General features: G+C 44.9%; 1 protein-coding gene across 4 annotated transcripts in view; it reads right to left on the bottom strand.

Moving 5' to 3' along the window:
* Positions 1 to 17,500, bottom strand: part of nckap5l (NCK-associated protein 5-like) — a 76,377-nt gene that overhangs the window by 23,509 nt on the left and 35,368 nt on the right. For all 4 annotated transcript variants that reach the window (XM_048254675.1, XM_048254677.1, XM_048254674.1 and 1 more), the window contains 2 exons: positions 11,078 to 11,157; positions 3,769 to 3,924 (listed from right to left, as the gene is read on the bottom strand). In XM_048254675.1, coding sequence (XP_048110632.1) covers positions 3,769 to 3,924; positions 11,078 to 11,104 — 183 coding nt within the window. In that variant the 5' untranslated portion in view covers positions 11,105 to 11,157. The remainder of the gene's footprint in view (positions 1 to 3,768; positions 3,925 to 11,077; positions 11,158 to 17,500) is intronic.

The raw sequence follows: 17,500 nt of genomic DNA on the forward strand, positions 1-17,500 counted from the left end.
GAGCGCGCTGCCGGAGCAGCAAGTGCTGAGCATATTACAACACATATGGAAGAGCCTGCTGGAGGAGGAAGAGGAGAGCTTATCAGAGCACTCCACTGTTTCCACACCGAGAGGACAAAGAGAGAGAGAGAGAGAGAGAGAGAGAGGGAGAGAGGGAGAGAGGGAGAGAGAGCGAGCAAGAAGGGAGGGAGGTAGAGCAGGGAAGAGAGTGCAGGAAAGAAAGGGAGAAAGCAGTGGAGTAGAGGGAGAAACAGTGTGAGGTTGTGTATGCATTGAGATGGATTGTGTGTGTGTGTGTGTGTGTGTGTGTGTGTGTGTGTGTGTGTGTGTGTGTGTGTGTGTGTGTGTGTGTGTGTGTGTGTGTATGTGTGTCAATGTGAATGTGAAAACAAGTGAAAGAATACAACAGGGAGAAGAGTAGAGTATGTGCCTGTGCATGTGTTGTTAAGAGTTAGAGATAGTGTTGGATGTGTCAGAAGTTTGTACCTGTGCATGTCTGTGTGTGTGTGTGACAAAGAAAAGGAGAGAGAGAGAGAGAAAGAGAGAGGGAGAGAGGAGGCGAGAAGAGACGACTTTAAAAGTTTTGATAATGTTTGGAAAATCTTTGACAGGGACTTCAGTTATGGCAGAGAAAAAGAGAGGGAGAGAGCGAGACGGAGAGAAAGTGGAGCAGCAATAAAGGTCTAAACTCATGTACTTAATATCAGGCCAGCACAATAATTCAGCAACTCTGGGGATTGTGGGGGAAAGTGAGGAAGGAGAGAGAGAAAAAGAGAGAGAGAGAAAGAGAGAGAGAAAGAGAGAGAGAAAGAGAGAGGGAGAAAGAAATGAAATCAAAAGGTTAAGCAAAACAGATTTGAATTAGCGGCGAACTAGTCAGCCGTGACATCTGTCACTGTGAAATGCAATGCTCACACACTCTCTCTCTCTCTCTCACACACACACACACACACACACACACACACACACACACACACACACACAGACATTTACACACACACAAACACTAGTGACCGCTGCTATGGAAAGGACAGAATCAGCAAACCATGATGAAGCTCACAGATGCCCTCCCTGCAAGTGAACAGGCTTTTATAGCAGCCTTATAAAACACTGCAGTAGACCCCAGGGCAGTCTCTACATCCAGCCATAAGATGCCATTTTTAAATTCATGATAGATTATAGTAATATAACTGTACAATAGATCATTATCAAAATATAATGCAATGAATTCAGTGATAATCATATTAGATTTACTTGATTTCCATTTCTCTCAGGCAACATTACATTTAACACTACCTCTGGTGAAAACCAAGTTTTTAACTTTGTCAACATGTCCATATGATGCTACGTTTGAGCGAAACAAGCAGTCAATGTCATGGCAGAAAATTTCTGCTTTGGATGAACGTTTCCACAAATCATACCCCAGGTGGGTCAAGCCGGCATTACGTAATCCATGAATCATCATCAGGGTACCAAACCTGAGTACCTGAGGGAGGGACGCAGACAAGCTAGCTAATGTGTCAGCTGGAAAGCCAGTGGGCTAGTATGTGTGCATTGTGTGGAGAGGGGGCAGGGACCACATAGATCCCATTTCCCGAAATGAGGAAAAAGTCACTTTTAAATGCGGATCATTATGTCATTGTTTCAGGGGGTGTCTGTCCACATTCAGGATATGAGTGATCTTCCAGATGAAAACCACCAGTGAGCAGCAGCTACATGTTGACAACAGATCTGTTGTGTGAAGCGCTGTATGTCACAATGGTTCCTCTGTGGCAGAATCATGTATTTCAGAACACCATGAAATAGGAAGCACACCAAGGATTCAGTGAGCGCTATGTTAGATCACCTACACTTAGAAAAGTAGGTATTCTGATATGCTAAGGGAAAAAGATTCAAAGATAAATTCTACATCAATAAGTCTTTATTAATATGTCCAAAATGTTTTTCTTGGCTGAAACATCTTACAAAGCAAAGACTGCAAGAACACTTTACTGGTGGGGTGTGCTGGTACTCATGAGGAGAGGGAGCCCTCTTGTGGACTAAGAGAGCACTTGTCTGCGATAGCAAGAACGCTTGTCTGCGATAGCAGCCCTCCCAATAAATACCACTGCGGTGTCTGTCATTGCTTATCTCATGACTGAAATTCAGTGTTTACCCAAATAATTCCCTCGCTTCATTCACATTTAGTCATTCCGAAGGCAAAGGGACGAAGTTGCAGAGTGATTTGTGTGGGCAGTGAAAGATAATGTTGGTCCTCTGGAAAGCTCCGTGGGAAATGAACCCATGACCCTGTTCCTCCACAGATATCTGTGGGGACAGTGTGTCAGATCAGGAGGTGCTCCCGGGTTTTTGAGCGTAGCACGGTAGCTCTTAAGCCCATGCAGTCTGAGAGCTTAAGTGTCTGCCCTTCTAATAACAATTTCCCCTGCTTCACTTCATCTTTCATATCACTACAAACAGACAACGACGTTCTCAGCTGGCAGACCCTGATTAGCATTAAAGAAAATACATGATGTTTCAGGGCTATCTAAGGCCTGAAGGGATGGCATAGTAACAACAAAAAAAAATATTATTTTTTTTTTTTTCGGGTAGACAGCAGTGACATTCTTAACACCATCCTTATCTATAATGTGAAGGCCAAAAGAGGTTAATTAAGAGTGTGGTGACAGGTTTTGAAGTCCAAAGAAAGTAAAACTTTCAAAAAGACTGAACATTTACTGTTGTTAAGTAGATCCAATTAAACTCTTCTGACCGATCTTTTGATAACTTGCATTATGGTTTAATCATGTAGCTCTGCTGAAATGTCAGGGTTTACCTGAGCAGTAGTCATCGCACTCATCAATAGAAACTCCTTCCCTCCAGCACCAACACTTTTAAGTCCTCTTAGTTGTCTTATTTATGAGAGTCTTTGAACTCTCATGGATTCAGAAAATATATATCAAGGAGAGATAGAGAGAGACATATTGGGGCAGCCTTGGCCTACTGGTTAGTGCTTCAGACTTGTAATAGGAGGGTTGCCAGTTCGAACCCCAACCCCTAGGAAGGGCTGAAGTGTAATTGAGCAAGGCACCTAACCCCTCACTGCTCCCCGAGCACTGCTGTAGCAGGCAGCTCACTGTGTCGGGATTAGTGTGTGCTTCTGTTCACTGTGTGCTAAGTGTGTTTCATAATTCACGGATTGGGATAAATGCAGAGACCAAATTTCCCTCACGGAATGAAAAGTGTATATACTTATACTTATTCTCTTGTGAGGAGCAAACGTCTCTATACTGTACACATGCACAGAATGCAAAGGTCCACTGCATTGGACTTAAATAGGAAAACAGGTACAAACACACTATACTTTTATCTTAACCACAGTGCAGCTTTTTCGTTCCATCACTGGAACTTCATAAACATCCACTCTATAACAACAGATGTTTGGATACACTCTGCAGTCTGATTTATGGAGTTTGTTTAAGCAAATCTAGTTTTTCACCACAGAAAAAGCATAATAAGGACGATAATAAACATAATAAGGAACAAGTATGCATATTTGTGGCTGTTGACACACTTGCCCATTCAGTACATCAGGGCCTGAATACACTATTGCAAATGTGTGGTTCTGTATTTTTGTATTTCTGTATCTTGAATTTCCCCTGGGGATCAATAAAGTATCTATCTATCTATCTATCTATCTATCTATCTATCTATCTGTAATCAGATGGGCATAGACATGGACTGTGCGTGCACCCCTCCTCCCCCTGACCCCCTCTCCCTCCACCTCACCTCCAGTTCTCGGAGTCTCTCCATCAGCTCTCGGCTGCTCTCCGTCTCCTCCTCCTCCTCGCCCTCCTCCTCCTCCAGGAATGGGTCGACGTCGCCCTCTTCTGACTCAAAGGCCTCATTGCACTCCCTTATTTCAGCCTCCTCAGACATCACCACCTGGAGTGGGGACAGAGAAAACGAGATGAGAAGAGACATACAGCAAAGCTGATCGTCTATTGTAAAAGATACTCATTGACTTTTTTTCTTCAGTTTGATTCTTTCGAGTGGACGGTTGTCCAAAGCTTAAAAAACTACGGATAAAATAAAACTGTTTTCCTTGACTTCATCACAGGGTAAAAAAACACTTGCGTCTCACCTGGTGCCCTTCAACATAATACAAGCCAGCATGCGACACACAGACAATGCGTGTTGTGATGTCTTCCTTCAGGGAAGCACAGCCTGTTGTACCACTATCTTGTCATGCATTCTCTGCCTTCTGCTAGATTTAAGGCGTGGCATGTCAGAAGCTGTGAGAGAGGCTGTGTGCTTACATGTGTAAGCTATCTGTCACCTACTGTCATTACACTGGAGCAGGTCTTTTGACTCATATTTCAGCTTCGCTAAAACACAAAGCAGCTGACCCGTGTACAAACCAGGGTGAGACTGAGTTCTGTAAAGCGCTCTGACAGAGTAGTAATTGTTAATGTAAATAGAATTAAACGTGTAAAAGTACACACTTGAATTAACACCTTTCCGACATTGCCCTTTTCATGTCGCATACCCCCTAGTGAAAGCTTGCATATCACGGGTGGTACACGTACCACAATTTGGGAATCCCTGCTCTGGACCAAGAGCATCATTATAGGTGTTGAAACAGATACACAATAACTTACCTGAAGTCTATTTGTAGTGCTATGCCTCAGACTGATTGGTGTTCAGTTTCATCAGTTTTTTCAGGTATGTGTGTGGGTTTTACCAATTACCAGATGTGCTTGGATTTTGAATAGAAGTGTTTTCTCAATGATAACAGGAGATTTCATTTAAAGTGTCTAATGTAAGAAGCCCCGTGTAGTGTTTCGCAATAAGTATGTTGCAAACAATGTGCAAAGCAGAGAATGTGTTTAAGCTGTGGTTACACAGTGTTTAAAGTATGCTAGTTTAGGTATTGAGGCTTTGGTCTAAGCATTCAATTTTAGTGTGTAAGCAATGGGCAAAAACTGTAATTCAATTAAATTTAGCTCAATTTAAAAAAAGTTAATTCAAATCATTAGCACAATGTGTGAAGACACATTAGAAAGTGAAGAGTGAGGTGTGGCTCCACCAAAACAACAGAAAAAGCAGAGGACATATGCATGACATACCAAGCTTCTGAACTCAGATGCTATTGTCTCTGGGCTGGAAAGTGCGAAACTAGCCTGTCGCCTCACCCTATTTTCCGAAGAGTTACCAGTAAATGGCCACCTGTTGTTGCCCACGGAAACACTATGATGCTTTTAACTAAACGCCCAGGGGCAGAGGCCACACCTCACATCCGCTCACACCTGGAACACTGCTGAGGCCATTACAACTCAGATGACATGACAGAGGCTCACTCCTAATGACATTTGACTGGGAATGCTGGGAAAATCTCCTACGTCGTCATGTGTTGAAATAGTGTGTGCCCCTGTAAGGTAGCCTTGTGATTAGCGTGGAGACAACATTAAAGGTTACTTTGTGACAAATGCTGGGATCAACAGATTAGAACTTAGAAAGATCATCGTATTTATAATACTGGCATTTAGCCATAAACAATGAGCACTTATTGTTTTGGCCATGAGAGTTATTTCGGGTGCGATTCTTATCCCTGGCCAACAGAAAACCTTGCCTTTGTCTCTGTTCAGTGCACATTCAGCACATGGTACACTTGTCCTGTAGCAATGTTAGGCAGTCATCTGCGAGTCGTTTATTTGTGTGTGTGTGTGTGTGTGCACAGGGTCTGCGTTTTTTCCCTGCCCCAGACGCTGGCACGTCGCCGGAGCTGTTGTCATGCATGGTTGGCTCAGGGTACCATATGGTTGCCCTGCCAGAACGAAGCCCAAAGGTTTTTTTAGCTAAGGCGCTTTAAAATAAATAAATAAAAATTTGTGACGGAGTGTTGAGTGGGCTTTTATAAAGCACCCTGAACTCAAAGAGCTGAACACAAAGTGCTGTCTAAAACTGTATTAGTATCTGAGACTGACTCGTACCAATGCGTTACTGTGGCTTCTCAAGAAAAGTCTTGAGTGTCTGTTTGTTTGCAGTGCCATACAGACAACCCCAGTCAAAACCTGTTTGTGCAGATTTTGGGGCACAAACAGAATTTCAGGCACAATCTGCACACACACACACACACACACACACACACACACACACACACACACACACACACACACACACACACACACAGTGCCTAAAGGCTTGTGGGAATCATGACTGTTTTTACTTACAAGTTAGTACCAAGCGCAAACCTTTGCTTTGTTTTCTTTTGCAGTGGAAAAGCACAGTAATACAGTAGGTATGTGCTGTAGAAATCTTAAATGGTCTCTGATTGGCATTTAAGTAGGTCTGTTCTCCAGGCGAGCGAGAACATAGGGAGATCTATAAAAGACTGATTAGTAGTATGTGGGGACGAAGTGAACTGTACACAGCACACAATCCACACAAGTCATTTTTAGTAGCGAATCTTTTACATCCTTTAAACCAGTGGTCCCCAAACTACGGCCCGCCACCTCATTTTGGGTGGCCCCCCAAATTATGTCCGTGGTATATAGCATCTGGCCCGCAAGGGAGTACGACGTCGTCAAACTATAACCTCCGTAATTTCCCCCATTCATTCTCTATGGCGAGTCTTAACAGTACACGTGTAATAGTCTTTTTGTCCACTGGTGGTTGTTTTGGCGCTGTTTTGCGTTTGCCATCGAAAACGGAATGAAATGTAGGCCTACCTGCAAACATGTAAGAAGCCTATGCTGACTGCATAAGTATTCTAAAAGTTTCTTGACTATTCAAGTCATATTTCTGGGACTTTCTGGGATAATTATTTCTATTTTTTATTCACTCGTTCAAATGTTCATACAAATTCACAATTCACAAATTTCTCATGAGTGAAAGTTAGAATGGTGGTGTCAGATGTTTTTGCCAGCACTTCATAAAACTCTCATAGTTTGAGTTATTTGAATTATTTGTAGGATATTACTTGTTCACGACATGAGCTGTGTATGCAAAGACACAGAGTTCAGAATTCACACATTTTGAATAAAATATACTTTTGGGACTCCCTGCTAATACTTTTGGGAATGCTTAAGTCTTTTTATCAGTATTATTTCATTTGAGCTACATTTTACACTGATATAGCATGATGGCCAGCTAACAATGGTATTAAATTGCAGTATCCTATTAAATGTAATGGAATATTCAACTAAGATAGACTGCTGTTGTTCACAGCACTAAGCTATTTATGGTTACTGATATACTCCCTCTCTTAGAGCCAGACATAGTGAGCTGGCCCTCGGAAGAAAAAGTTTGGGGACCACTGCTTTAAACCTTCAAATTTGTTAGTTTTACAGATAATGATGCTCTTGGTCCAGAGCAGGGATTCCCAAATTGTGGTACGTGTACCACCCGTGATATGCAAGCTTTCACTAGGGGGTATGCGACATGAAAAGGGCAATGTCGGAAAGGTGTTAAAAATATATTTTTTTAAATCTTAAGCCTATGTTCTCTTTGTTCTTTGTGTTTGTGTTGTTCACCCTGTTTTTTTAGTGTGAGAGCTCATAGACCAGTGGGGTATACTACAAAGCACGTTAGACATATCTAGGCTATGTAGACATATCGAGGCTTGACAAAGCCTTGACTCAGGGGTATGCGTTAAGTGATACTACGATTGCAGTTATGTGATATATTTGTCAAACTAGGCTTTCAGCTCAGATCTGTGCGCGTTCTCGGTGTTGGGATGACTTTGGCCAATCGTGTAACGTGGAGACGCACAAGACTGCCTCTATTTAAAAACAATTACTTCCGCATTCATGAGCGATAGCTTAATCTACACTGCAGTCATTTTTTTGTGTCTAACCTATAACAGCAAATAAATCAATTGTCATCAGTTGTTGTATGGTATGCACGTCCATAGTGGGATATTTGCACGCACAGCACTAAAGCGCATTTGAGCTCCAAAATGTTAGTAGAGGCAGAGCTCCACCTGTAAGATATATGACAGAATCCTACACGTGAGATTACTTCGTTTTTAACACAATTGATAGGTCAGTGGGGGGTAGATTACACGATTTGAGCTATAACTTAGCACACCAGGTTTGGTTGACAGCATAAGATACCATGGTGATATAGCGACACTAAAACAGATCCACTTTCGTGTCACAGTATACCCTGGCTTTGAGCGCAACATACCTCGCTAACCCACTAATCGAGATTCGTAGTGCACCCCACTGATGTACATTTTGATTTTGTTATTTGTTATCATGTAGGGCGACTAATTAAACATGATGCCTGGAATGTGTCAATAGAATATGTTAAGTTTTTATGTGTCGGAAGGTGGGGGTACGCGATCTGTGTCAGGATGTACTGTAGGTGGTGGTATGTGGGAAAAATGTTTGGGAACCGCTGGTCTAGAGTTCTGGCCTGGTGCCACCATGTTGCATCATTAGGGGTTGAGAATGAGAAGAATCCTGACACTTCAAAGAGATGGGGTTTCTGCAGCTCTATATCTCTATCATGCTCTGTCTGACATGACCATGACCATGACGCCTCCATCTTTGTGTTAGATCTCTGTGCCTGAACATTCTGTCTGAAACCTTTTTAAGCTGATTGCTGTGTAAAACAATGTAAAAAAAAACAAAAAATCTCAAACGTCCATTTCCTATTTATAACATTATTTTTATCATGACTAAGAGGATTTGACTGCATCATTCCCGAAATTGAATAAACTTGTTACCATTTAACATTTTAGCATTTCAAATGTCATCAGAAATAGAAAGCTCTCTAGTTCCCTGCACTTTCCATTAAAAGATCCATTAAGGTGCCGCTAATAGAAAAGATGTGGCCGGCCTTCTGTGAATACCAAGACATCTTTTTCCCCTTTCTTTTCCCTTCTTTTCTTCCTACTAGCCTACCTCCAACCTTCAACAGCACTCCCGAGTTTAAAATAGAAGCATGGTCACTTCTTTTCTCCCTTCCTCACTCCTTAGCTGTTGTTCCGTGTCTTTCTGACAGCTCCTCTCTCCCCTCCGCATTGAGTTGGCTACAGCCTCTGGGCCATAAACCAGGCCCTCTATTGTAGCCAGATGACAGCTTCTGGACAGGAACGATAAATTAAGGCACATTTTGTCGCTGATTCCATCCCTTCCCCCCCTCCTCTCTCTCTCTCTCTGACAATCTCTCCCTCCCTCTCTCCTTTTAAGTTATTCTCCTTTGCGGTCTTTATTTCTCTATCTATTCATAGTGTTGCCAGACCCTCTTTTCAGGAAGAGTGAGAGCAGGAGCCGAAGGATGCATAAAAACATCCAGGCTGGACAAAGGGTTAAACTTTTTGCAGGGGGATTAGTGTGTGTGTGTGTGTGTGTGTGTGTATGTGTGTGTGTGTGTGTGTGTGTTGTGTGTGTGTGTGTGTGTGTGTGTGTGTGTGTGTGTGTGTGTGTGTGTGTGTGTGTGTGTATGTGTCTGTGTCTGTGTCCTGTGGCTACCGCACGTACAGAGTCAAAGGGGATTCTCAGCAGGCCAAAGTGTAGCCTGTGAGGGCTCAGCGCCATAGGGGACCTCACAGGTGGCTCTGCTTCTTCTCCAGTGAGTCAGTAAAAAACATCATCTGACCGCACAGCTGTGATGCCTGTAAACACACAGCGGGAGGCTGAACTCAGCGATGAGGAGCCGGCCTGTGCAGAACTCCTGAGGGAGCTCCGTCGCTGACGCTACGCAGGAGTCAGGACTCCTCCTGAAGTAGGCTGTGTGATTAGAGATAGAGACCGGCTGTCATAGTAACATAAAGTTTCTTATGACACATTTCGTATTCCCATTCCTTCTCTTCCTTTGACCGCAGTCTGTCTGTCTGTCCTATTTTCTTTCTATATTTGCCTTGTCTCTGTCTGTCTGTCTGTCTGTCTGTCTGTCTATCTATCTACATATCTATCTATGTATCTATGTATGTATGTATGTATGTATGTATGTATGTATGTATGTATATATGTATGTATGTATGTATGTATGTATGTATGTATGTATGTATATATGTATGTATGTATGTATGTATGTATGTATGTATGTATGTATGTATCTAGCTAGCTATCTAGCTAGCTAGCCATTCCCTTTTCTGTCCTGAGCTGCCCTCTTTCTCCCCAAAAAATGTTGGAGACAGAAGAGGAGTGAGATACATTTTTTTCTGCACTCGAGTATCCTGTTGGAAGGGCCCGGATTGCTTTGGTCAGTGGCCCTGAGTCTGGGAGTGCATGGCAGGACAGACCGCCTGCGCCGGTGCTTGTGTGCCGTATATATCACTTCATTAACAGGGGAGATGAAAGTCCGCTATGCTGACTGCCCATCCTAGGAGTACATAAATAACACACAACACTGCTATTACAAACCTTATTAAAGCCCAGGAGGCAATTATGGTGGGTCAAACGGGAGCAGGGAGAGCACCCGTCCAAGAATGGGAAAGAGGAGAAAGAAGGAGGGAAGGGACACAATGGAGAGATAGACAGAAAGAGAGTGAGGGAGAGAAAGAGAGAGAAGGAGAGCGCAAGAGGGACGTTTTTCCCATTACTGACCCCGGACGTGTTCTTTGGTTATCATAGCCACTTCTGAGGAGTCAACAGGTCTAGTTAGCTGTTCCTACGAGGCTTTGTTTGGGTGTCATTCACCGTTTTAGACTTCCTATCCACTGGCCCTGGCCTTCCTGAAGCACTCTGTCAGGCATTAGCGGAAGCAATGCAACTAATGGTGCTGAAACAGGGGAATTCTCTGTCTAGCATACGCCCAAATCCACTGACACCATATCCACCCCAACCATTAATGGATTTATTGATCAGTGAATGCATGATAACCTTCAGCACAGCACTCTACCTCGTTCTTCTGTGTGTTCAAATATAACAGATAATTCATTTGTCTATGTGTGTGTGTTTTTGTGTGTGTGTGTGTGTGTGTGTGTGTGTGTGTGTGTGTGTGTGTGTGTGTGTGTGTGTTTATGTGGGAATGTGAGAGAGAGAGAGTGTGTGTGTGTGTGTGTGTCTCATTTATATGCGTGAGTGTGTTTTTGTGTGTGTGAGTGTGTAAGTGTGTGTGTGTGTCTATTTAAAATATGACAAACCTTTGAGGCTGGTTCTCCACGGTGCATAAAGCTCAGAGGTCACTGAGGACAGCCTTTGGTCCCCTCTCTGCGCAGTGTGCCTGTGAGACAAACACACACACACACAGCGGCCCGTCACACATGCAGTCCAGAATCCCCCGTCTCCACCTCACTGTACTCACCAAACACAAAACACAGGACACATGCACGCAATCAAGCCCTCACTGACCTTACACACACACACACACACACGCACACACACACACCATCCATATCTCCTCATCGGTCACTGTGTGAGTAGTCACAAAACAATCACACATTTGTGTGTAATCAAAGCCAATCTGTACAAACAGTCCCTTCTACACTGATCAAAGCAGCTCACAAACTGACTAGCACACAAAACAAATATAAAATACATGCACATGCACATAAGTCACCATATAAGCAAAGCATTAGAAATATATTCTGAAAGCAGAATGGAATCCAGGCCCTAGAAATGTCTCAGCAAGTTAGTTTGTTATATTTGCCCTATACAGTATGTTTCCACTGTCTGTACCTCACATATGTTCTACATTGTTCCCCGGACCCTTTGATTCTTTTGTGTTTCTTTATGTTCCGCGGACTTCAAGGATCTTCTAATGGGTTCACGTACAGTTCTGCCGTAAAGAGGCTTTCCACCCTAAACCTCGGACCTTTGTGGTACACTCTACAGCTACCAAACCATTGGCATGATCCGTATGGACCTGTGTTTTTGTAAGCACAAGCCCTCCCCACGTGCCTCACGGCAGAGTCATGTAGGCGTCGGCTGAGGTGGAGTAAGAGTGGAATGCCGCTGTCTGTCTGTCTGCTCAGCGTCTCCAAATACGGCTGCACAGTTAGACAATTAAGTCACAAATGCCAATGTCCATTAATCACACGTTTTTATAGGCTGAAGGCAGACAGGACATGCTTGTTTTTTTTATCGTCTGAGTATCGAGAGAGGATAATATTGTTATTGTAAAGTTACTGTTCTTAGTCAGTCTGCAGATGTGCAAAAGCTTTTTGATAATTAACTATAAATTAGTTATCAACTCTAATACAGTATATGACTCTTAGCATTATTCAGTGCATAACTTTGTGTCTCAGCATTCATCTCACAGACATAAAATAAGTATAAGTATATATACTGTTTTGATCCTGTGAGGGAAATTTGGTCTCTGCATTTAACCCAATCCGTGAATTAGTGAAACACACTCAGCACATAAGGGCAATTCAGCCGTGGCCCACTGGTCGGGGCTCGAACCGGCAACCTTCCGGTCACAAGTCCAGAGTGCTAACCAGTGGGCCACGGCTGCCCAAATAATAAATAATAAAATAATAATCCTCACCCCTCCATCCCTCTTTCTCTCAATAATGACTCCTCTCTCGCTCTCTCTCTCCCACCCTCTCTCTTTCTCCCTTTCTCTCCCCCTCTGTCTCTTCCTCTATCTCTCCTTAATGACTCCTATCTCTCTCTCTCTCTCTCTCTCTCTCATTAATGACTCTCTATCTCTCTCTCTCTCTCTCTCTATCTTAATGACCCCTATCTCTCTCTCTCTCTCTCTCTCTCTCTCTCTCTCTCTCTCTCTCTCTCTCTCTGACTTTATCTTCTCTCTCTCTCCTCTCTCTATCTCTCTCTCTCTCTCCTTAATGACCCCTATCTCTATCTCTCTCTCTCTCTCTCTTAATCTCTCTCTATCTCTCTCTCTTCTCTCTCCCCCATCTCTATCTCCTCTCTCTCCTTAATGACCCCTATCTCTATCTCCTGCTATCTCCCTCCTCCCCTCTGTCTCTCTCTCACTTCTCTCCCAGATCACTTCTGACAGGCTAAAGTCCCAGACTCGTCCCTGGTTGCTGAGCACCATGGTGCCCCTTTGGGCGGGGTTGGAGTGGGGTGGGGTTGGAGTGGGGTGGGGTGGAGGGTGGGGTTAGTTAATCTGTTTAGGTTGTGTCAGGGCCCCTCAAACCTACAATTAGCTCTTCAGCAAACAGCATCTGCCTCTCGACGCCGGCCGGGTGGGGAGTGGGGTGGGGTGGGGGGTTTCCTCTAGGGAGGGAAGGGTAAGGGGGCTGTACACCAGGTGGAGCCCCCAATCACCCCCCTCTACCCACCCATTCTACCGCCCACTACCTCTCCAAAACAGGTGCTCTGAGGGGGATTGGGGTAGAATGTGGGGGGAGGGTGGGGACAGCAGGGGCAGGGGGGCACAATCACTTCACAAAAAGCTATTACCCTCAGCTGCCGCCACAGTTCACTTTAAACCAAACAGCCTCCGTGAAGCGCGGCATCGCTCTAACCGCCATCATCAGACTGCTGTAACGGGGTTAGCGCATCGCTAATGACGCTGCATGTGCTGCTACTGCTGTCCGTGTCCTTCTCAACACATCACGAGATCCTCTTTTAGAAAAAGAAACACACACACACACCTCCCGTGTGTTACTCCCACGCATGCCCCACCTTCTCAGTTGCACACCCTGCCACACAAGGCACATCAAAGCCCATGACTTCACCCAAGCCGTGTGTGAATCATTAGGCTGATAGACTGGCCCCCGGGAGAGCTTTCAGACAACGTGCGGGACTTAGAGTAGACTAATAGTGCTTGCAGAGAGAGAAAGAGAGAGGGAGGGGAGATATAGAGAGGGGGGGTATAGAGAAAGGGAGAGTCATGCTGACCTTGCTCTGCCCAGAGCAACCCCAACCAGCCATCCCAGGCCCTGTCCTACCCCCCCCTACACACCTCCACACCCCCACACACCACCCCCATCCCCAGGCCGCCGCGGCTTCAGCTTTGTCACGCACCAGCCCATGCACCTGGAGGAGGACGGCGAGACAGACATTCTTTGGGCATGACTTCTACCATGTGAACCGCACGGGCAGATTTATGCTGAGAGAGAGAGAGAGAAAGAGAGAGGAGGAAACAAAAAAAAACAACAGACAGAGGCAGTGAGGAAGACAGAGAGATGGACAGACAGAGAAACAGAGAGGGGAGAGGTAAAGCAAAAAGAATAACGGCCAGACCTATCCATAAACAGAAGGTGGAATAATAAGGGGAACAAGTGGCAGACAGACACAACTGAAGTGAAACAGACAGGCAGGCAGAGACAGGAATAGAGACAAAGACGCTGAGTAGCACAAACCATGGACCCATGGACAACAGGGGAACAGACCCTCGGACAGAGAGAGAGAGAGAGAGAGAGAGAGAGAGAGATAAATAGGTGACCAAGAATAGATGGACAAAAGTGACAGTAAAAGAGGTACCTACAGAGACACAAGGATAAACTCAACCTGACACAGACAGACAGAAAGAGGAAGCACAGACACTATTTGAATTCTACATTGGATTTCCTACAGCTGAACGAAATGGAGGTGCGTGTAAAGGTACTATGGGCTAAAGGAGACAGGCAGACAAAAAAATGATGAACAGAGACAAGTAGGCTATCCTGCACAAAAAGACATGGAAGAGAGAAAGGCGGCTCGGCTGAGCCAGTGGGTAAATCCGTGGGGGTGGGTAGATGGATTTTTTTTCCTGCTCTGAATGTAATCAAACAGTATTTTGCCCCCGGGGGTATATCTAAGCCCTCACTAAGAACGAACAACCCCCCCCCCCCCCACCCACCCATTCTTTATAATATCTACTCCCCCACCAATACCCTGAAAAGTACCCTGCCCCCCTGCAGCAGGCAATGAGACTGTCTTTCCCACAAGACCTACTTTGGCTCCATCATTCACCACGCCTGCGAATATCTTATACATGTTTCACAACACTCATAATTAGCTAATCATCCCCCCAAATATATGCACAAAATTAACCACCGAGAGCAAAGCATGATGGGAAGGCAAGGGGGAGTTGGAGTGTGTGTGTGTGTGTGTGTGTGTGTGTGGGTGTGTGTGTGTGTGTGTGTGTGTGTGTGTGTGTGTGTGTGCGTGCAGGGGGGTGCTGGCACAGAGATTTGGACAGCGGAGGCACCTCATAAGCTGCTTTGAAGGTAACACAATAGCAGACGGTATGGAATCAAACGTATATCACAGGGGCTTCTGAAAATAACAGGGCTAGAAAAACAAAAAACAGGAAACCAAAACAGCAGCGCAAAACTGTACGTGAGGAGAAAGAGGAAGAGAAGGAAGAGAGAGGAAGAGAGAGCTATTACATATAGAAAAGGAGGGAGAGAGAGAGAGAGAGAGAGAGAGAGAGAGAGCTAAAAACAGACACTGGTTGGACAGGTTGTTGTGGAGCGTAGGCACTGAGGAGAGAGGAAGTCCCAGAAAAGGTCAATGCCAGCAGACCGCCTGTGTTCCGGGAAGGGCTGCCCACGCCCTGGGGTGTGCCGAGAGCACCAGGCGCTCCCTGAGGCTTCGCCACTATCGATCGGCTGTGATGGTATTGACCCTGTCAGCAAGCATCACATTAGGATCAGTGGGGTAATTTTTAGGTATATTAACTGGATGGTGTCGTATAATAAAGTCAGATTCGACATGGGTGTAGGTTTAGCAGATTATTACTGTACAGAACATTCAAGAAAAAGTGAGTTTGCAATGTAAAAATTTGCAGAAAACAGCAAGATACTATGCTGTGCAAGTCAGCATTCCAAATACAGCAATAGACCCGTACTACATTGTTTCAATATAATAACATCAATATACATACTACATGTATGGATATGGATGTTATACTTTTGATTCAATGTATATGCCATTACAGGACATGCTAATGTAAGATCATTTTCACTATTTAGGTTAACGTCTACAGCTTCTAGGTTCTCTAGGTGCTTCCCCAGTTCACTGACACATACTTTTGGTTCTGCTCCTTCCAACTTCAAAAACACCACATGGTCAAGAAAATCATTCCCATTCCCAAGACATAATATCGCCAGCAGTCCCTTTCATGTTATTCTTACCCGAGCCATCTGAAGGTCTAGGAGCAGGGACAACAGAGGGGCCTATTTTAAAACCACAGCGCAGTGATGGGAGGCAGCTGTTCTGTCTTGGCCACGTTGGGTCTGACTCCTTCGACAACCCTAGTCTGGTTTAACGCTCCCTGTGTACACGGCGAATCCACAAAACTGAGGGATGAAGAGTGGAGTGGACTAGACTCTCTTTCTCTAGAGTCTGATCACAGATGCCGGTGAAGTTCTTCACCAGTCTCACCAGCTCTCACCTCACACAGTGTAAACTTCCCATCAAACGTACACAACCTCTATCGGAAATTAAAGGTGTAGTGCTTTAATACTAATCAAACTAATCACTTAAGTCAAATTCTGTGAAATCTCTTTCAGCTGTCCATCCAGTATGTGTGTGTGTGTGTGTGTGTGTGTGTGTGTGTGTGTGTGTGTGTGTGTGTGTGTGTGTGTGTTCAAAGAGTTAACAATATTCAAATATTTTGCCACTACCAAGGACCACTCCTTTAAGCCCATCTCCAGTCCACTGAGGGGGTAATTTAGCAGTTCTGGGCTCTGTGTTGGACCCCACTGGGGGCCTTTAGCCCCCCAACCTGCTCACTGGCCCTTTCTCTCCTCAGGAAACTTCACCAAGAGGAGCAGAGTCATCACTTTGGCTGCCCACTCCGCTCCGTTCCGCTCCACTCTGCTCTGGTGCCTCTCCAGCCCTAAGAGAAGTGAGTTTCTTGTTCCACTCTTTCCTGGGGAGATAAGTGACTTAGGCAGCGGCAGTGCGATTGAACTGCAGTCAGCAGCAGCAGCAGCAGTTACTACAGCTGACAGCCAGCTAGACTCTGCAGGGCTGATTAAGCCAGTGTCCTTCATCAAGTGGGAGTCTGCTCCTCCCTGAACTCTCACAGGCTAGTTATCAGAACAAGCTCCCGGACTGACACTCCTTTTCACTATTTTTTAAACCCAAGTTTTTCCTTCTTTCTTATTTTTTTATTTTCCTATCGGTACACAAGGCTGACATGGTTAAAGGAGAAATCCGGCGAGTTTTCACATAGATCAACGTTTCTCGAGGTCACCGTTTACTATGGGTATGAAAAAACCCGAAAACAATCGGTTTTACCTACTGTAGCTCGAGTTGCTACAGCCAGCAGCTACAGTGCTACACTCTGGGGGCATGTCTGTGAGCTCCCATGTACATGCCCACAGAGTGTAGCACTTTAAATCTCCTTAAATTTCTCCTTAAATGCTTAAAAGATTGGATGACTGCAACGGTAAACATCTGGGTTGCCTGGTAAAAAGTAAACTGTTTAGCACTGCATAAAGACTTGACTTAATGTGCCTTCACTTAGTCACTGTGATGAGTGAGTCTCAGCTGGTGCTTCACATTACTGGCTGTCCTCAGGCAGTGTAACAGCGCAGATGGCGCTTCACACCGGCCCGGGCCAGGCCCGCATGTGGCTTTGATGCGGCTCGGCTGAGCAGACTCTGAAGCCGAGTCTGACGCGGCCCCGAGGCCCAGACACAACTCAAAGTCACAGC

This window comes from Alosa alosa, chromosome 10 (assembly GCF_017589495.1).
Source record: "Alosa alosa isolate M-15738 ecotype Scorff River chromosome 10, AALO_Geno_1.1, whole genome shotgun sequence".
Classification (NCBI taxonomy): Eukaryota; Metazoa; Chordata; class Actinopteri; order Clupeiformes; family Clupeidae; genus Alosa; species Alosa alosa.